This window comes from Lontra canadensis, unplaced genomic scaffold, assembly GCF_010015895.1.
Source record: "Lontra canadensis isolate GAN:19392208 unplaced genomic scaffold, GSC_riverotter_1.0 scaffold25, whole genome shotgun sequence".
NCBI lineage: Eukaryota > Metazoa > Chordata > Mammalia > Carnivora > Mustelidae > Lontra > Lontra canadensis.
In genome coordinates, this window is record NW_022631019.1 from 5,210,514 (window position 1) to 5,231,919 (window position 21,406).

General features: G+C 45.1%; 1 protein-coding gene across 3 annotated transcripts in view; it reads left to right on the top strand.

The window, feature by feature from the left end:
- Positions 1-14,186: 14,186 nt before the first annotated feature.
- Positions 14,187-21,406, top strand: part of PARK7 (Parkinsonism associated deglycase) — a 15,845-nt gene continuing 8,625 nt past the window's right edge. The window contains exons 1-5 of one of the 3 annotated variants that reach the window (XM_032863316.1): positions 14,187-14,208; positions 15,200-15,312; positions 16,655-16,756; positions 18,672-18,731; positions 19,551-19,620. In XM_032863316.1, the coding sequence (XP_032719207.1) occupies positions 15,223-15,312; positions 16,655-16,756; positions 18,672-18,731; positions 19,551-19,620 (322 nt within the window). In that variant the 5' untranslated portion in view covers positions 14,187-14,208; positions 15,200-15,222. The other 2 variants (XM_032863314.1, XM_032863315.1) reach the window with 2 other exon arrangements.

Sequence of the window (21,406 nt, forward strand, 5' to 3'; positions counted from 1 at the left end):
TAATGGCTCTTAAAAACGATTTCTTGGAAGCAGGTGTGTACTATTAGGATATCTCTCAGATGACTTTGGGACTGGGATGTTGTCATTAAAATCCTTGTCAAGGGGCGCCTGGGTGGCTCAGTGGGTTAAGCCGCTGCCTTCGGCTTGGGTCATGATCTCGGAGTCCTGGGATCGAGCCCCGCATCGGGCTCTCTGCTCGGCAGGGAGCCTGCTTCCTCCTCTCTCTCTGCCTGCCTCTCTGCCTGCTTGTGATCTCTCTATCAAATAAATAAATAAAAATCTTTATAAAAAAAAATAAATAAAATAAAATCCTTGTCAAAGCCTTTCATGCTTCCTACACATATTTGAGATTTGAGGGATGAAATCCACTTCTAAAGAAATGTCAGTACTTTTGCCATACCCTACCCCCGGCCCTTTTTGCTCTGGCCATAATCACTGAGGCTGCTGATGTACCAGGCATCACTCTAATAAGCACTTAAATGAATACTATCCTCAAAAGAACCCCAGGAGTTGACATTATCATTATCATTAGAGTAGCATTATGCAAATAAGAACATTGTGCCTATGAATCTAGCCAGATAATCAGCAGGATGGGGAGCCGGGATTGGAACCTACCGGCAACCAGAGCTCTACTAAGCTCCTTGCTCTGTGGGTGAGATGGGGGAAGAAGAAGGGAGAAATGAAGAGACGTGGAGACAAGGAAGACATAGAACTTATATGGTGGATGGCTTTGGATAAAGTTGAGACCTACGAGGGTTTTTTGATTTTTTTTTTTAAAGAAAACCATTGTTTCAATTAAAAAAGGTGGGGGGCGAAAAGGAGCACCTGGCTGGGCCAGCTGGAAGGGTATGCCACTCTTGATCTTGGGGTCCTGAGTTCAAGCCCCATGTAAGGTGTAGAGATCGCTTAAGTAAACAAATAAAAACTTAAAAAATTGAAAAGGAAGAAGAAGAGGAAGAGGAGGCAGGAGAAAGAGAGGAAGGACTGGTGGAGAGGAGGAGGGAGGAAGAGGAGGAAGATGCTCTAGGGACACTAAGATAACCTGTCCAGCATTGAGAGGCTAGGGCATCCTTAGGAAGACAACCAGGGAAACTATAACAAGAGTGGTTTCAGCTAAATCAGGTGGCTTTCCATTAGGATCCAAACAGAAAAGACCTATTTTCTCCCAGGAGACACTCTAGGGCTTAGTGTCAAATTGTGGGGGGAAGAGAGGGGAGGAGGGAGCTCATGTTTATTAAACACTTGCTCTGCGGTAAGCACTTTACATGTTTCCACAACCCCTATCATGCCACCATCCTCCTTAGAAACTTTCAGTGGCTACCTGTTGTCCACTAAAGGAAAGCTAGATCCTATAGCCCACTATCCAGACTACTGGGACCTCACCAGAAGTCACCTTTAAAAAAATTAAGATATAACTCACAAGACATAAATTTTATAATTTTAAAGTGCTTGTTTCACAGAATTCACTGATACTCACTATCTGTACAACTATCATCAGGATATCATTCCAGAACATTTTCATCACTCCCCAGAGATACCCATGAGCAGCCACTCCCCACTGCACCCCAACCTTGACCTGGTAACCACAAGTTTGCTTTTTGTCTCTATGAATTTACGAGTTCTGGACATTCCACATCCATAGACTCATCCAAAAGACACCTGGCACGTAGGTCTCAAGAATACAGTAACTGCTATTACAAGACTTACTGCTTTAAAATTTTCCTTCCCTAGCTCCCAGGCTGGTGATCAGTAAGGGAACCAGGGCAAGTAGCCAAAGAGAAGGAAAATGCATGAGTTGTCCACAGAACTTATTCCCAAATTCTGATAGTCCTCGGAGACTCACTTTACCTGTGATAATTATGGGATCTCCTCCACTGGTTTCAGGAGAATTGGCCCCATGTAGGAGTTTTCATACCATATAAAAATGACATTACTGATCCCCTAACACTTTCAAAGTCCCCCATCTAACCAAGGTGCCTCCTCATTTACATGTGGTCCTCTGTTTAACTTTGCCGTGTGACATTTAACTGGACTCTATTTTCATTTAACTAAATGTTACTAATGTTACTTACTAATCTACCTTTTGGATAGTCTGTGGGCGGAGACATTACCTCCTCTGAAAGTGACGTCTGTCATTTCCCAGCACAGTAATTAACTCACTTTTTCAGGCAGGGCTAGTGACATAAAAGTCTTTACCGAGAGTAAAGATTCTCAAGATTAGTTCACCCGCCTGTGTTACACAAAGTCAACTGCTTCACCGTCTGCTGAAGGCTATGCACAGTTCCATTCGAGGGTTTAAGGAGTTGTACACTGTTCATTTAACATACTCTTGTTTGATAAAATCATCACAGGAAGCTCAGGCAAATTTTGTAGTTAACCTGAGGCACGTGCTATCCACACTAACCAAAGGTAAGCGTGGCTCTTGGTCTATGGCCTAGAAACACATGGTGATAGCATCTCTGTACTGGGCTGTGGCCTCGGAGTGGCAGGTACGGTGTGAGCCCCAGAGTGCTGCAGCTGGGAAAGGCAAATTAGTTAGCTACATCCTTGGAGTATAACAGATTCTCGTATAATCTATTGTTTTTGCAATACCTGGGATGTAACAGATTCTCATGTAACCTATTATGTTGCAAGAATTTTATGGCAAGTAGAGTTTCCAGAAGTCCCAAGTGTCCATCTTCTTGATCTTATTAATGTTCCTGTTTGCGGTTCTGGGAGTTCTTGTGGATTAGCGTGGAATTCATAACAGCTGCACATGAAGTCTGAGGATCCCTTTGCAATATTTATTCGTATTACTTTTAAATATGTATATGCAGAGTAAGTAACATAAGAACTGCAGGGTTGGGGGCGTCTGTACAGTTTGTACAGAATGTGACTCTTAATCTTGGGGTCATGAGTTCAAGTCCCATGTTGGGTGTAGAGATCACTTAAATAAATAAACAAATAGGGGCACCTAGATTGCTCAGTCACTTGAGTGCCTGACTCTTGATGTCTGCTCAGGTCATGATCTCAGGGTTGTGAGAACGAGCTGTGCATTGGGCTCCACGCTGAGTGTGGAGCCTGCTTGCAATTCTCTCTCCCTCTCCCCCTACCCACCCTCGCCCCACTCACATGCTTTCTCTCAAAAAAAATTAATGAAACTTAATTACATTTCAAAATTAAAAACCTCAGATACATTGAAATAATTTTGGCTATTTGATATTTATCAATTATCTTTTTTATTTTAATAGATAATTTTAAAGCTTTTAGTAGGATAACTTTTTAAAAACAAACATGAAAAATAATTTTATTTTAAAAAATTCTATTTACATTTACATTTTACATTGCATGCATATAAATTCTGTATGCTTTGAGTACAATTATATGGTTTTTTACTCTTTTGTCAGCCCTGTTGACAAGACACAAATTATATGAATTTCTCAATTACAACAAATGAAATAAAGGCAAGAAAAAAGAAAATTTTATGGAGCAAATACTTAAAACTTATGAATTATCTGTCTTTACCACCCATTTAAACATTCCCAGACCATCCAAGTACATTCAGTTAACTGCAATAATTAAATTCGGTTATCATTGGCATTTTCCCAACTTTGTGACATAAAAACAATTACTATTGTTCTTTTGAAGACATCTCTGTTGGAGTAAAAAACAGAACACATTTAACACATCTTTAGCTTGATTTGCCACTGTTAAATATTCAGACATATGGTATGTGAGTTCTATTTCTACTCCTGCTCCAGACTCCACAAGTGTTAGCAAAAGCGTTGAGAGGCCCGTGGCAGGCATTCAAGAAACCTTTACTGAATGAATGAATGAGGACATGAATGCATGAGTTTGTTAACTCCAGTCTCATAGCCCGCCTACCTCCTCATGCCCTAACCTTTTCTTTCTCTCTCTCCCTTGGGAAATCATTCTGGTATGTGTACCCCCACCTACGCTGTACCCTTCCCTTCCTTGGGTCTCCCGTAAGATGCTTTTCTGCCGATGGCTGACATTTACAGAGTGCTTACTCCCTGTGAGGCATTATCCTACATGTTTACATCATTTTCCCAATTATACCTTCCAATAGCCTTTGTCCTTACTTTACAGATGAGAAAACTGGGGCAGAGAGAAGCTGGGTAACCTGTCCAGTGTCACCAGGCTGATAAGGAGCAGAAAAGGGGTTCACCTGACTGGTTGGCTCTGGAATTCATGCTCTTAACAAGGATTCTTAAACTTTTTTTGTGCGTGGTGTCCCTTCATCCTGTGCTGTCTGTCTGTGTTTACCCCTCACCGGATAATGTTCCTAAGTTTGTAAAATACAATACAAAGGATTACAGAGGAAACTAAGTGTTTTTGAAATCTACTCACGAAATACTTAAAAGGCCAACTTGCAATGTGGTACTATGTGGACTTCGTCATTAACACACACCTGTCACAATTTCAAATTAACCATGAGTCATAATTTCAAATTAATCATGAGTGTAAATGATATTTGGGTATCTGCAATAACTGTAACGTGATGTGAAAATAACTGATTTCCACTGGTGTGATATCATAGATACCATGCCTCTGGCTATGCTCTGTTGATTTTTAAATTCAAGATTGAAGAAAATGCTAGATTTCTGCTGGAAGTTAGTGAAAATAAAAGATGTAATTTTTCCCGTCCAAGTTCACAGACCCCTGAGTTTTATTAGTGCCCCTTGGTCTTCCGCAGACCCCAGGATCACAAGCCCCGTACCTAGCCTCCTTGCAGCCTTTCATACCTTGCATTGAGACGGATATACTCAATACTTAGTTTTAGCTCTGGGAACTTGCTTAGTCTTCAATTCATTCTTCTTTTGAATCCATCCTGTCACTGCAACTTAAGGCAAGAGCTCATCGATCTATGCAACTTGTATCCCTCATGATCCCCATCAAGATGGCATGTTCTTATGGTCTATGACTTTCTATGTTCCTCTCCTATGGGCCCTTCCCCAATGAATTTAAACAGATTGTGACCATGACAAATGTTTTCTAGTACTCGATAATAGCCAACACTTACTGGTCGCTTCCTGCATTTCAGACGTTGCACTTGGCATACTATTCAGCCTCTTAGCAATTCTACAAGGCAAGAACTATTGTTACTCTTCCAGTGTTGAAGCTGGAAGAAATTCAAGTGGCCAAGCCAAGTGTCAATGACAGCCTTGGAGTGTCTACTACGGGCCACTGTTGTAACTTCATCTCTGTTAACGCCTTTCACCCTCAGCATAACCCTGTGAAGTTATCCCCATTGTATAGGTGGGGGCCGAGGCATGAGGGTCAGCTGATCTGTTCAGGACCATCCAGCTAGCACTGGGCAGAGCGGGGCTTAGACACTGACAGGCTGGAATCAGGACAGCGTATCTACTCGGCACACCAACAGCCTCAGTTAGGCAAAGAAGCCAGGGCCGGAACCCTGCTGTTCTCACTCCGACATTGGAGTCATGACTAACTCAGGAGCTACTCATTCCTGTGAATGAATAAAAAGATCTGTTGACTCAGCAACGGAGCCTGAGACTGCCGATGTCGTGGTTTGAGAGCTGAGTCGGAAACCACATTTGAGCTCATCTATGTGAATGATTGTCAATAAACTGACAGTCGATTTCAACTTTGAGAAAGGTGATGAAGAGTGCAATCAGTAGTAGCCACTTTCTGGAGGAAGCTAGATTGACTTCTAAAAATTTAAGAGCATGTAACCAAAAATTATTAACTACACAAGTGTTCTATATTTTAAAATCCCACTGAAGATCGCTGCCACAGGCCACTTAGGGGGAAATGTTCTTTGGGCTGCAAGTGACAACTGTGATCAAAGAAAAATCATCCCAGCAAGCAAAGCTGTCTTGAAGCTTATGACGTTCTGCTGAAAGCCAGCTTCTGCCCGTGACCACTCTCCCTAGCATTCACCTTAGCCCTGGGGAAGGATAGTGGGGTTTTGTTGTTCTTGTTTTTTTTAAGGATAGTGTTTTCATAATGAACAAATAAACAAATATATCCTTTTTATTTCACAAACTCAACTTTTGTCAACTAACATACAAGTTTTCTTTTTCTTCCAAATCAAAAGCAAGACAACATCAGAAGACGGATTTTGTTTCCTTCTGAACTTTTTTAAGATTTTATTTATTTATTTATTTGACAGACAGAGAGAGAGAGTGCACAAGTAGGCAGAACAGCAGGCAGAAGGAGAGGGAGAAGCAGGCTCCCCGCTGAGCAGAGCCTGACCCCAGGATCTTGGGATCATGACACAAGCCGAAGGCAGATACTCAACCAACTGAGGCACCCAGGCATCCCCTCCATCTGAACTTTTCAATGGTGATCGCTATTCTTTACATAAGTAACTCCAGTCACATGTTAATCCATTTCATCCTTTAAAATCTGTGTCCTTTTCTTCCAGATTTCCATTACAATGGCAGACTGCTGCATAAACCATCGGCTTCCATTGAGATATTATTTCAGTTAAATGTCACCGCACTAAGTAAGAGTTCTAATGGACACACATGTAAGTTGCAAACACCTAGTATGTGCCTAGGAGGTCTATTCCACTCTAGCAATTTCCAAGTCCTGATGTTACTATCATTACCTTATTCTCTATCCCTTCTCAAGTCAGTAAATTAGATTCAAAGCATTTACTGAATGTCTGATGCAAGCGTGCACAGGATTTGACCCATCACTTCTCCCACTTTGTGTCCTTCCACTCCCCTCAAGGGTGCCTGCCCTGCTGTTCTTTGATGGAGGGAACACACACTAGCTTCAGGGCCCTTCTTTGTTGCTCTCTCATCTAAAATCTCATCGTCTCACTTTCTAGATGACTTGTCCCCTCGTCTCACTTAGGTTTCCTCCTCTCCCTGTTACTCTCCATCTCCTTTCATCCCTCTACTTTCCTTGATTGTACGTATCACCACATGACACACAAGTTATCGGCACATTTGCTTATTTTCTCCCACTCTCAGGGAGGTGAGCGCGGTCGGAGGACGGGGTTTTTCACTGTTTCCCCAGCTCCCAGGGCAGCGCTGGGCGCATGACAGGCACTCAAAGCTTCTTGAATGAGTTTTGCTGTCTTGTGAGGTGTAGCTAGGTAAGGCCCCATGCCAACAGCCTTCACACCCTAGAGAGGGAGGAAGTTCGCACAAATAACTATGATAAGGCTGCCCAGCCTTACAGGTACTGTAACAGGAGAACAGAGTACTATAGAATACTTTAAATGGTCTCCTGGATCGCTCTGCACTGCAACTGGGTTTTGCAAAATGGAAAACAGCTTGAAAGGCTTGTAGGGACGCAGATCCATCCCAGTTAGAGGGCACTGCTTTGTGCCAGAGCATGCAGGAGACAAAGTACAGGGTACCTTCTGTACCAGGAACCAAAAAAAAAAAAAAAAGAGTGAGGGAGAGTAAGAGATTAAGAATGTGGAAGATAAGGAACCCCAGTGTGGAGGGAGAGAGACTGGAACACCGTTGCATACCTTCACTGCATCCCTTGCTTACACAGACGCGGCCCAAGCCAGCAGGTCCACAGCACTAGGCAGCCACGCCAAAGGTTGCCGGGAACAGTTTTCACCGTGGGTGCAGCCCCAGCTTAACACTACGTGCAGTAAGGGGGATACAGGATACAGGCAAAGGGAAGCAGCAAGGACTCAGAAAGTTCTGCTAGATTCCAAGGTGTGCTGCTGGCGGAATACTGACAGCTTCGATCACTGAGAAAAATGTCGCTGTGGCTCGTGGATCGCCGTGTTGCCAAGATCCCTGGGATCTGGAAACACCGCAGCAGAATTAGAATAAAGGACCACCGCACGACAGAGCCCGATGGAACCCCACATTTCAGTTCCTCGGACCTCTTGTTCTACGCAGGACCTCACGAGGACCTCACCAAACTGCAGGCATTACTATTCACACTTCACAAATGAAAGGTGTTTTTAACGCTTTTGACAACCCTATATCGAAATCCTAATCAGACCCTAATCCGTTAGGATGGCAGTGAACAGCAGAGCAGGGCGCGGTGTTCCACAAAGCGCCAGGGAGAGATGAGAGCGGACGGGCCCACCGCACGGCCGCGTTTCCCACGCGGGGCTCCGCAGGCTCTCCAGACAGCCGCCGCTGGGCGACCGGCCACCCGCACGCAGCGGCGCTCCCAGGCGCGAGAACCTGCGCGCAGGTCAGCGCCCGCCACCGAACCCAATCTGGGACGCGGCGGAGGGAAGGGCCGACTTCCTGCCCCGCCTACGCTAGCCGCAACCTCGCCCGGAAGTTCGGGGGGTCGCCGAGGAGTGACGGCGGCCTCGCCGCGGCCGGGAGGCCGTTGGGATACTTCCGGCCGGCAGGGCCGACCGAAACGGGCCGCCACAGGCTCGAGCGCGCCGCACGGGTGGCCGGGAACGCGCGCTGCCCCGCCCCCTGCGGCGCGGCTCGGCCAATCCCGGGTGCCGCCGGGGACCGCCGGCCCCGGCCGCCGGAAGCGGGCCGAACGTCACTGCGGGTCGGCCGGCCTCTGGCCCCCGGCCGGCCGTGGGAGTGGTGCCGACTGGCCCACGCTCGGGGGGCTTTCACACAGTTTGGGAGCAGAGGCGAAGCCGCTCCCCCGGGCCCCTCACACACCTCGGTGTCAGAATTTCCCCCTTGCGCCAGCGCCGCCTCAAATGTCAGGGCTCGCCCACTCTTCTCCTGTCTCGCCGACCTAACCTTTTGGGGGCTCGGAGGGGAAATTCGCCGTTTCTGCCGGACCTCTCCGAGGCTTGCCCGCGCCAGCCTTTAGTGACAGTCGAAAAGTACCCTCCGGGGCGCCTGGGTGGCTCAGTGGTTAAAGCCTCTGCCTTCGGCTCAGGTCATGATCCCAGGTTCCTGGGATCAAGCCTCACATCGGGCTCTCTGCTCAGATGGGAGCCTGTCTCCTCCTCCTCTCTCTCTCTGCCTGCCTCTCTGCCTACTTGTGATCTGTCAAATAAATAAAAATCTTAAAAAAGAAAAGAAAAGAAAAGTACCCTCACTCACTGCAGCAGAGGCCTAACTTACACCCAGAAACTGCACTTCAGCCCCCCGCCCTTTTCGGTGAACCTGGGAAAGGATGAAAATAGAGGGACCCTATTCGCTGCCCATAAAATTTCCCATTCGGTGTCCGGCGAAATGAATTTAATGTGGAAAAGAAGATAAAATAGGAATGAGAAATTGGTTGGAGCCCCACTGTAAACTGTAGTGTTCTACAAATGTAAACCGTTGATCTATAGCGATAGTCAAAGGAAGGAACATCTTTAGGGTGAAACTAAGACAGCTTAGCAAGTATTTACTGAGCACCTGCTATGTGCCAGGGGCTGTAGCAGATGACAGGGATTCAGCAGTGACCAAGACAGGAAGGTCCTACTGAATTCACAGGATTAGAGGGAAACAGATAAGTAAACAGAAGACAAAATGCTAAATAAGTACTATCAATGAGGAAAAAGATACATCCACATTCATAGAAAATGAGTATTCCGTGAGATGAGATGTGAAATGTTAAGTGATGAGCGGAAAAGTAATAAGTAACCCGGCGCCAGTTTCTTTGCTATTTATTGTGATCAGGCTACTTTGGGGGAGGGTTGTTTTTTGGAACCAGATTCAGAATGGCCACGGGTGGCTGTTGTTAATGTAGGACAGGCAAAAACTGTACCTCTATTTCCTTAGGATCTCTGGCAAAGTCTGAGAATTAAATGGATATAAAAAGGTTAACCGAACAAAAGCATACAAGTTATTTAAGTTTTAGGAGACCCAGGAGCCTTCATAAGAAAATGAAGACCCAAAGAGGTGGTGAAAGGTAAGCGTTTACATACGGAGTTGAGCAAAGAGTGGCAACTATGGAAAAGTAGCTAAAGTAAAACAGAGAGACTGAAGGAAGATAAGGGTTATTGTAACAAGGTCTCCATGTGCAAATTCTTCCAGACTCAAGTGCTTCTCTGGTGGTGGTTCTTTCCTCTTGGCACTGAGAGGGCAGCTCTCACCTGAGAGTTTCCTCTTCTGCTTTCAGGATGAAAAAAATGGGAATCTGAGTGCCTTTCTTGCACCTCTTGTTTAAAAAAATGCCTTTAACTAAAAATAACATGGCAAGGTGACATTTGGAGGTAGCATGTCCTGAACTCCTTCACTCACATTATCAGTATCATTTCTCCATTGCTGGATGAGGAGCTCATCAAGGCAGAACAGTATCTTTAAAGGTTTCAAGCCCTTCAAGAAAAAGATTTCAGGCTCTCTGAGAACAGCCAGAGACTTTTAGTTTACACGTCCTGCAATGCATAAAGACTTACCAAATGTAGAATTAAATAGTGAATAGGATGAGGTTTTCCTGCCTGGAAATCAGGGACTGAATTAGAAGGTGTCTTCACTGACAGTAATAAAGCTACATTTTTTGGTGAATGGTTGAATTTTTTGTTTTATTCTGCAAATGTGTGATGAGAAATAGCTATGAGCTAGAAAGTTAAGATGAGTGTCATGGGTGTTATGGACTTATTAAGAAATACTGATAGAGGGCGCCTGGGTGGCTCAGTGGGTTAAGCCTCTGCCTTCAGCTCAGGTCATGATCTCGGGGTCCTGGGATCGAGTCCCGCATCGGGCTCTCTGCTTGGCGGGGAGCCTGCTTCCCCCTCTCTCTCTGCCTGCCTCTCTGCCTACTTGTGATCTCTCTCTGTCAAATAAATAAATAAAATCTTAAAAAAAAAAAAAGAAAAGAAATACTGATAGAGTTTATGGTGGCTAGAATATGAATTTGGGTATCAGAATATCTGAATTTGACCAAGACTGTGTAGGACCTTTTAGTCATTTCACCCCTCCAGACCCCAGCCTCTGCAGCTGTGAAATGAAAAGTATGTTTTCCAGGAAGTTAATATACAATGTCTAAAACCAATAAGGAAAAATTACAGTATAGAATATTGTTTAAAAATACACTTGACTCTTGAACAATGTAGGACCAGCAAACACTCTCCCACCCCCCAGCCTGTGCTGTCAGAAATTTGCATATAACTTTGACTCCCCCCACAATTACTAAAAATAAAGTAATTATCCACTGCTGACCGGAAAGCATACCAATAACATAGTCAATTAACACATACTTTGTTATATTTTATATATACTGTATTCTTATAATAAAATAACCCAGGGAATAGAAAATGTTAAAATCATAAGGAAGAGGGACACCTGGGTGACTCAGTTGGTTGGGTGTCTACCTTTGGATCAGGTCACAATCCCAGAGTCCCAGGATTGAGCCCCATGTTGGATCTCCTACTCAGTGGGGAGTCTGCTTCTCCCTCTGCCCCTCTGCCCGCTCGTGCTTGCTCTCTTTCTCAAATAAATAAAATCTTAAAAAAAAATCCCAAGTAAGAGAAAATACATTTAGAGTACTGAACTGTGTTCATTGAAAAATATGTGCGGACCCATGTAGTTCAAGCCTATGCTGTTCAAGGGTCAACTATTGAGACAATTACAAGAACTAATTTTAAAGAGCTGAAAATATTTGCCTCTGGAAAGCAGGGTTGACGGGTAGGAAGGACTGAGTCAGAAGACTGCTGTTTTTCATTATGAGCCTTTTAATGCCGTATCACTGAGCTGTTATGTCATATCAAAATCTGAGTACTACAGTCTGCCATTTGGCTGTGGTGACTGCCTTGGGCACAGGTACAGGTTGGCCGAGGGAGCACATGTTTCCATTCTGAAACCCAGGTTGAATGGGCAGGAGTAGCAGCCCTGAAGGAAAGTCCTTTATATGACAGTGCAAATGTACAAGAGAGCAAGCCTGGTCATCAGGTCAATGCTTTTCAAGGCTTCAATCAGGTCTCATCTGTTAACATTCTTAGCTAAAACAAGGCCAGCCCCGGGACTCCTGGGTGGCTCAGTTGGTTAAGTGTCAGCCTTCAGCTGAGATCATGATCCCGGAGTCCTGGGATTGAGCCCCACATCAGGCTCCCTGCTTAGCGGGGAGTCTGCTCTTCCCTCTGCCCCTCCTCCGTCTCAAGTAAATAAAATAAAAATCTTTTAAAAAAATAAATAAAACAAGGTCAAACCCAAAGTCAAGGGGCAGGAAATATCCACCGCTCATGCAGATGAAAGAGGAAAGAGTGGAGATTTCTAAAAGAAAATCTACCATAAGCAATACTTGAGTTGTAAACACTATGTGCAATGTATTCATCTGATAAAAATCGATGCTGACCCAGGTCCATTTCAGATCTTGATGGTGATGCAGATGTCTCAGGAGTGTTAAGTCAGGTTTGTTCTCTCTCTCCCTTTCACCACCAAGACCATCTGTCTTGCCATTGTTGTTCTATGCTGGCTATCTCATGCTGCAGCAGGCCACCAGCACAGCTGCCTCCTTCCAAGAGTTTACTGGGGACCCTGGAACACAACAGCCCATCTTTGCTTGGTCTTCCTTCATCTACCTAAATTCCTCCTTGGTTTCTGAAACACATGTCTGACCACTTGCCTATTTCCCACCATACTTCAAAACTGAAAGGGGGTGGCTTTTTCCTGCTTCCTCTGTAAACAGCCGAAGATAAAGACATTCCAGAACTCCCAAAATGCTTTCTTAAAATGCCAAATGATTATTTAAAGATACTTAGGAATTCTGCACAGTGCAGTGTTGCAATTTATAAATCTATGTACAATTCTTAGCAAAAACCACTCTCACCACCATTGTAAGGATCTCATAAAATATATTAAAGCACTTTGTAAACCAACAAAGGCTTGCAAGTTATTTCTTGAAAATACATGTTCTTAATAGCTAAACTGAAACTTCAAAAACACCCAGTGTATTTAAAATACTGTTTGAGCTCACATATTACTGGCGAGAGTGATAAGTGACTTAACTTGTATGGAGTTGATGGATGTATCCACCACTCCTGGGAATTTACTCTCCAGTTTTGCCTATACAAGTAGGACATATGAATAAGGTGATTCAGCGGTTAAGCATCTGACTGTTGATAGCATCTCAGGTCTTCTTCATCTCAGGGTCGAGAGTTCAAGCTGCAGGGTTTGGCTCCATGCTGCGCAGGGAGCCTACTTTAAAAAGAAAAAAAAAAGTTGGAAATAACCTAAATGTTTATCAGTAGGGCACTGATAAACTCTGAGACATGTCACAGTGGCATATTATCTGGGGAAAAAAAAAAAAAAAAGGAAGTTCCTTTTGAGAAGGAAAGGTCTCCAACATAATAAGGTGGTGGCAGGGAGAGAAGGACAGAACAATACAGTCTGCTACATTTCTGTTAAGAAAGAAGTAAAACTGTATTTGTTTGTGCTTGAACAAGGAATCCTGGAAAGATGCTCAGGAAACTAATACGTTACCCGCAGGGAGCCTGCGAGCGGGGACGAACTGGATGGGGACAAGGATAGGAGTCCATCTGTTCAATGTAACTTTTATCACTTTGGTTTCTGAAATAGGTCCAAGTATCAATATTCAGTTCAAATTTTTAACAAAATTTGAGTTTCTAACTTAAATAAGTGTCACCGATCAGGTCCATGTACTCAGCAGGGCTCGAATCCTGTGGCTGCAGCAGCAGCATCGGGATCTTGGGGGAAAAAACAACTCTGAAAAACTAACACACGTGAAATGCTAAGAGTCGCCCAGGACCGGGGGACGGGTGGCCCACCGTGGGGACACGAGCGGGAACAGGTCGGAGGGGACACAGAAGGCGCTCCAGGAAAGGGACCTCGAGCGCGCATAAGAAGCGTGAGGACTCAACTCCGCTCCATGAAAACGCCTCTTCACAGCAAACCGCCACAGCTCCCAAAGGGAGCGCGCGCCTCCGGGCTGCGACCACCAGCTAAGGGTTAACTTCGTGAGGATGCATGAACCAGCGGGATTCTCGTGATCCTGGCGGTGCCAAATGGAAACATCCTTGGACTCACAGGAACGACTTGGAAACGCCGGCCATGCCCCACGCCTGCTCTAGTGGGTTCAGCCGGATGTGATGTAAGCAAGCCAGGGGCGCCAATCTGTGCACAGCAGGAGGAGGTGAGGCCTGGGCGGCGTGCGTCTGCGCAGTACTGGGGGGGACGGGCCGAATGAGAAGCCGGGGGGCGTGCGTCTGCGCAGTGCAGGGCCGGGGGGGGGGGCGGGTGGAGGTGGCGGGAGGAGACCGCGGAGGGGTCTGCGCGGCGAACGTCTGCGCAGCACCGAGGGGCGGGGCAGAACGAGCAGCCTGGAGGCGTGCGTCTGCGCAGTGCGCGTCTGAGGTCCCGAGCTCGGACGACGTGCGTACGTGCTCGTGTGCGTCCTCGTTTAGTCCGCTTGCGGTTTGGTCGTCCCCGGCGGGGAACTGCTGCGAAAGGGGTTGAGGTTCGGGAGTGTGGGCAGAGTCGAGGTTCGGGTTGGGGGTTGGGGAGCGCTGCGGGCGGCGAGGGGGCCACGGGCAGCCCGGCGCGGGCTTCGGAAGGGGACGGCGGAGGGCGGGGTTCCGCCGCGCCTCCTGGGCGGGCGGCCTTCGGGCAGGAGCAGACGGGACGGCCTCGTATTCTCCGGGTCGTGTGCATGGCATCCCGGCGGCTGCTGGTCGATGCTGTGTGGGCTGAAGTGCTTTCATTAGCGCGCGTTTTGCGTGGGCAGCAGACTCCACAGAAAGCACAGGCTAAAAACGGCTCGGACCCCCGCTTGGCAACTGCCGTTTGCAACAAAGGAGCCAAGTGCGAAGAGCGGGTCCAGTTAGGTTGAGTCTAGTGGGGGAATTCCCGTCTCTCTACATCATTTTTTAAAATGTGAAATATTTAGCACTGTTAACTTTCCAGAAATTCTTAGCGCACTTATTGGAACTTAAAAGAAAATCCCCTCCAAAAATCTCACCGGCTAATTGCTAAAGACTGTGTCTGTAGCTTTTTGCCCGTGAAATTAAGTTTAGTCGTTTCTCTGAAATAGTATTTCCAAAAATAAGACTTTCTCCCCGCATTGTGTGAAATGCAAGACCCATGTATTTGTGTTTTAGAAAATTTTAGTTGCAATTAGTCATTGTATACTGGGTTTTAAAAAAATGGTAAAAGAGAATCCGAACAGTACTAACGTGTTAGCAACCTTACCATGTTGGCATCCAAAAAGTACAGCATTGAAGTTCTGTGTAAACCAGTATTACCCCAAAGTGCTTCTTAACGTTCTGTTTATCAGCACCTTTTCCCTAGGAGGCATTTAGTCACTTTGCTTAAAGAACCTGAACTTTTGGGCTATTTTAGGGTTGCACTGCCAAGATTTTTGAAATTCTTCTTCTTTTAATTCTTTTAAAAATACAACATAAGAATGGCTTCGAAAAGAGCTCTGGTCATCCTGGCCAAAGGAGCAGAGGAGATGGAGACAGTCATCCCCGTAGATGTCATGAGGCGAGCTGGAGTAAGTCCCCCAGCATTTTCTACCCTCACCTTTTTCAACTTTCTGGGTTTTAAAGTCATTCTTAATAAATAATACTCGGTATACTTTATAAGATATTTCAAACACACAAAAATAGAGTGTGTAATAATTACCTGCTTACTCTGTCCACATTTAATGCTTATTAACATTTTGCCATATTTCTCGTAGACCCACTTCTTGAGGAACAGGTGCATTAAAGAAATAAAGCGTTGCCCAGCCCTCTTTGTATATTTCCCTGGTATTATTCCCCTTCTGGCCCCAGAGATAACTCTGCTCATTGATGTGTATCCATCCCATGCATGTCTTCAAAATAGCGTTAGACTGCATTTGCATTTTGCATGTGTCTGTCTGTCTTTCTCTCTATATATATATGTACATAGTGAGCACTTAAATAGCATTTACAGATGCTAGATGTCATTCTAAGCACTTAATAAACTTGCTTAAGTCCTGTAACAACCCTGTGAGTTACTGCCATCCTCATCATACAGTTGAATAAACTAAGGCATAGAGAGACTAGCTAAGGTGTCCACGTTGTAGACTTAGTGAGGATAAGAGCCAGTACTTCGATCCTAGCTAGCAGTCTGACCCCAAAGTCTGTTAACCTTTCATTTCTCTGGTTATCATGAATGAAGACACATCCAGATCCGGTTTGTTTATTTAAAATTGCTGCTTATTTTTATGTTCTAGGAATATGCACCAGTCTACCCATTCTTCTGTTACGCTGCTTCAGGACATTATAATACTTAAATAGTCTTGTACAGGTTTCCTTATGCAAACGTGTGGAAGTTTTTCCTGATTTTGTTCCTGAAAGTGGAATTGCTTTGCCAAAGAACAGCCCATAGGTGGCATTACCAGATTTTGGCACATGGTTCCCCAAAGTACCAACATGTGGGCCCACCAGCAGTATAGGGAAATTCCCATTTTCCCAGTACCAGCTCTTGGTTTTATTAACTTAGTAAATTTTTGCAAGCTAAAGTAATAATTCATTGTTTTAACTTGTCTTTCTATCTTTAGGAAACACCGTGATATTTAAATAGCAACAATAACTTTGTAAGATGGATTATTAACATGATGATTGCCCAAAGCAGAACACTTGTGGGAGAAAGGGCGCTAACCAGACAGGGTACCAGGACAGCATCTGTAAATCAAACTGTCCCAGGCAAATGGGGACAGACCTAGTTATTATATTTAGCTAACTTACTAACTTAAAGTCAACATGGTTTTGTTGCAGTATTTCCTGCCAAGTTATTTTAAAACAGCAGCTATGAAAATGTTACTCTAAATTTATGTTTGAGTGTTTTATCTGATGACCTCTTTCTCTTAGATTAAAGTCACCATCGCGGGTCTGGCTGGGAAAGACCCAGTACAGTGTAGCCGAGACGTCGTCATTTGTCCTGATGCCAGCCTGGAAGATGCAAAAAAAGAGGTTTGTTCTCCATACCTGGAGTTACTCCTTCCTGTGGCTTCCTTATCAGGTTCTTCATATGTCTTTTGATCACATCTCAGGCTGTTAGCACTGACTTATTTTTAAAAAGTTACTTTGGTTGGATGTCTTCCCCACTATGATAAGCCCTGGGAAGTCGAGGACTGCCGTTTTTCCCTCTGTATCCATGGAAGTTGGCAGTTCCTTGCTGCCTGTGCTCAGTGAGTAGGTGCTGTCATCAGTGTTCCTCTGGCCTCGAAGGCTGCTTTGCCTCCTGATACATCTTGATTCATCACCTGATACAAGGAATCACCTGCCACATTTCCTGTTTCTTATTTATTCAAAAGCTGCTTTTTGCCTTTCCATTTTCAGTGACACGGACATAATTGTGTGATTCATTTTACGTGGGACAGCTCATAGTTGATTAGTAGTGGGGTTAAGGGAGGAGTAAGAATTCTAGTTAAATTGTGCAACTTTATCGGCACCTAACGCTTGGGAATCTTTGAAGAGCTAAGGTCCCTTTCCTCAGAAGCAAGGCCACCCAAACATGCACAGGAGCTTTGGCCCACCCTTCCTTGTGGTTCGCTGCTTAATGGCCATGTGATAGGGCTGTGGGCCATATGCTCTTGGAGCATCGATGTGGCAGGAAAACCAACAGAGGCAGCTCGTCGATGGCCATTCGTGCCCTGCCAAGGAGCCCAGAGTGTGATTCCTGTGCTTGGCTGCCCTCACTCAGAGAATGGTTTATTCCTGTCTGATAAGTTCACATATTTCGATGCCAGATTGTGGAGGATAGGAATATTGGTATATATGTAGAAGGTGTTGAGACGTTCTAAAGAGCATATTCAAAGTGGCTGACTAGAAGTAGGTACTCCCTGTTATCTGTTCTGTTTCATCTTGTGTCTGGGTGTCTTAGAATAGTGGTCACCTTTTGTATCTGTTTATTCAGATTCTAAAAGTGAAAGAAGTTCTGTACTCAACACACTTTCTGTTTAGTTTGTAGTTTTGCTTCGTTTTAAAGCAACAGTAGAATGTTCTTTGTCTTCAAGAGTAATTCTAAGCAATATGTGTTACCCTAAGTATGTTCTAAGTTGTCACTTGGTGATCTGCTGAATGACTAAATTTTTAAAACTCTTCACATCTTTAAAGTATATTAAACCAATTTCCATATCATTAATTCAGCAAGTGTGGACTCAGTAGATTTCTGGGACGTTGGGTGCTTGGAACACGAAAACACTGCCGTTGTTCCCCCCCACACACCCCAGGTATCACTTTTCATAGAGGTGGAAACTTTTTTCTGTGCCTTTCACTTAAAATTTGTTTTCTTTTCATTATTTTTATGACTGTGTACATTCTTATTAAAAAAATAACTCTTATACAGCATAGACCTACAAAGAGTCCCAAGTGTTGAAATGTCCCTTTCTCACTGTCCCCTCGCCACCATCCCACTCCACACCCCAGTAGCAGCTGGGCTGCCTCTTTGGTCCGTGAGTATCTGCAGACCATACATGTGTATCCCATGTATGTTGGGACTACATACTTTAAAAAAAAAAATGTTTTAAAGTAAGCTCTGCATCCAACGTGGCACCCAAACTCCCAGCCCCTGAGAATAGGAGTCATGTGCTCCACAGACTGAGCCAGCCAGACACCCCCTTTTTTTTTTCTTTTACAAGAATGAGATCATGTTACACCTGTAATTCTGCAATACGGACATCCTTTTGTGTTAACTGTGTTTCGATTTTTCGCTAGTTACGGCAACACTGCACTGTGGAGAGAGACCTTCCTTTATGTAACTGCTCTTCTGTGAACAGTGTTTTGCTCAGACCCACATTTACAACAGGGAAGTGTTGTTGAACTATCACTGTAGTGCGCATTTCAGATGAAATGTTTTACCTTTTTTTTTTCTTCTTAACTACAGGGACCTTATGACGTAGTGGTTCTGCCAGGAGGCAATCTGGGTGCGCAGAATTTATCTGAGGTAAAAACCATATAGAGGAATTATTTCAGCATCTGCCTGGGTTCTGTTGGTTTTGTCACTGAAATATTTCAGGAAGGAGACTGGGAATAAAGTAGGAGCAGTGAAATGAACAGAATGGTGTTCTGGCTTAATTAAGGAAACATCTCTACCAACATCTATCACATGAGTAAGCGAAATTGGTGGAACAGTTATCTGTGAACAGATTCTGTGCGGTAGAAGAATGAATCTAATTTTGTGTTTCATGAAAGTTTAAGCATAAAAGGGGCTGGGGCCTGGTTGCTGCAGGGGACTGAACTGCCAGTGGGGGGTGAAAAATGGCTTCAGAACAGGCCCCTGCTTCTTCACTGAGGTCCTCTGTGAGGAGTCAGCCTGCAGGAAAAGCGGGAGAGAAGGGAGGGGCACGGCAGACAGAAGCTTACAAAGCAGGTCGAATCTGACTTGTGGACTCTGCTGGACCCTGTTCCTTGCTCGGCCATCTGGAAACACCCAAAGCACCACATACCCTTCCTTTTCCTTCTTTATCCCAGGAGCACAAAATGGCAGGTGTCAGTTTGCCCAAGGGAAGTTAGTTTTCTCATCTCATCTTTAAACATCTTTTTAAAAAGGATGCCCTTCTCTTCTATTAAATGCCTTGCTTAGGTCTAACAATGTAGAAACGGCATGAATTTGGTAATTTTTCTAGTAATGATTTAGAAATGTTAGAAGATAGATTGAAGATCTTGCAGTTTAAACTAAAAGCAGATTCTCCCAGGGTTTCCAGCTGGAGAGTGAACTCGTGGCTTCATGATAACTTGATGTGTTTGGGCTTTCTTTGCACAGTCTCCTGCTGTGAAGGAGATACTAAAGGAGCAAGAAAAAAGGAAAGGCCTCATCGCCGCCATCTGTGCAGGTAACGTGCAGACCCATCCTGTGTTAAAACGAGTTGTTGGGTTTTCTTCAAAAATGCGTGACGGGTGGTCTTGAATCAGAAGATTTTGTTCCACATACTTGCCCTTCACAAAGCATGAAGGGCATCCGTATTGGCCTGTTTAGTTTGGGTGGCATGAAGTTGCTGTCATTTCAGAAATGAGTACAGTTCTATTTTCTGCCTCTCTGTGCTTTTGGTCTGTGTTCCGTGAAACTTCATGGTTTCCGTGTTTGGTTGACCTCTGAGGAAAATAATGCCCTCTGGAATTCAGTAAACAGCTTGTTACAGCAGATCTCTGTGCCAGGAAGTATGTCTGCCAGCACCCAGTCAGCAAGAATCGGTCAGACATAAACATAACAGCGCTGTCCTGTGCTTGCCCTGTGGATTCGAGGCCTCGGGGTGCTTTCTGCCTGATCCTCGTGTTAAAGTTTAGATCTTAGGCACCGTGTTATCTGTCACGTAGTTTAGAAGGAGGTTGTTGGTCCTTCATAGATGTCCCCACATCTTTGAAACTTGGTAATATTTTGTTTTCTGATTCCACTGTAAAATCCAGTCTTAATGCTCCAGTGTCATGATACTCTGCCATCTGCATTTTTTCCATATAACTTTGGCCAGTGCCTTCTTCGTTATTGGTCTTTATGAAGTCTTTGTCAAAAGAATAAATAAATAAATGAATGGATAGTTAGATAAAATGACATGATGTTTTGTTCAATACGAGGGACTTGTTAAAGAAGTTACAAGCCAGGGATCCTGGGGACTTTGCCTAATTCCAGCAGAGATTCTCGGGAGTTCTTTCAAGGGGGTCATAAGGTGGAAGCAGATATTAAGACATTATTTGCCCTTTTCCTTCCCATTCTCACAGGAGTGACATGAGAGTGGGGCGATGCCATCGTTTGGGCGTGGCATGGATGCTCAAATACTGTGTTGTAAACGTTTCCCAGTTTTAATTTCTAACACATGGCAGTTACCGATTGACGTAACCCATGTAAAAGCTCAGGGTTCCAAAGACCCGGGTGTTTAAGGACCTTAGAGATGACCACCGTGGCAGGCACTGTCCTCGGGTTCCAGTCAGCGCCAGCCCCTTAAACTGCCCTCGGGCACAGAGCTTTCTCCTCCCTAAAGGACGCTGCAGTCACTGATGCCGCAGCCTCATTCTTAGGTTCTCTAACCAAAGGGAGAAAGGAGGTCTGGGGCCGGGTTTGTTCCCTTGAGACTGCTGAAAGTAAAAAGCACATGTCAGTGTGTCCTTCTGTGTCACTCAGGTGGCATAATCATTAGCCAAATCTGGCTCACTGTCGGGGAGCTTGAGTGCCATGCTGAGGAGCTCAGGCCGTGTAATCACTGAAATCGACGTTAGCCCCAAGCAGCGCTCTGGCCTTGTGTGTGTGTTGCTGAACACTCTGTACTGCTCCTCTGGGTGCGGCCCAAAATAGGAAGAGTGATGAAAAATAAGAAAATTCGGAAGCGTTGCAGTTGGGAACTGCGTACTGTACTGGGACAGTGTTTGCTTTGCCCCTGGTATTGAGGGATAATATGGAGTCACTGAGACAAACTGGAAGGGAGACTCTCTTGATGAAAAGATAAAATGACCTTCACTCTAGGTGGGGAGGGAAAGGAGCCTGGAGGTGAAGGACCCAGGAGTCCTCAGATGCCTGGCTCTGGGTACCAGCTCTGGGACATGGAGCGGCGGGGGGGGGGGGGGGGGGGGGGAGGGGGGGCGGCGGCTTGCCGGCCCCCCACCGCCGGGGGGGGGCTGTGGGGTTGGTTT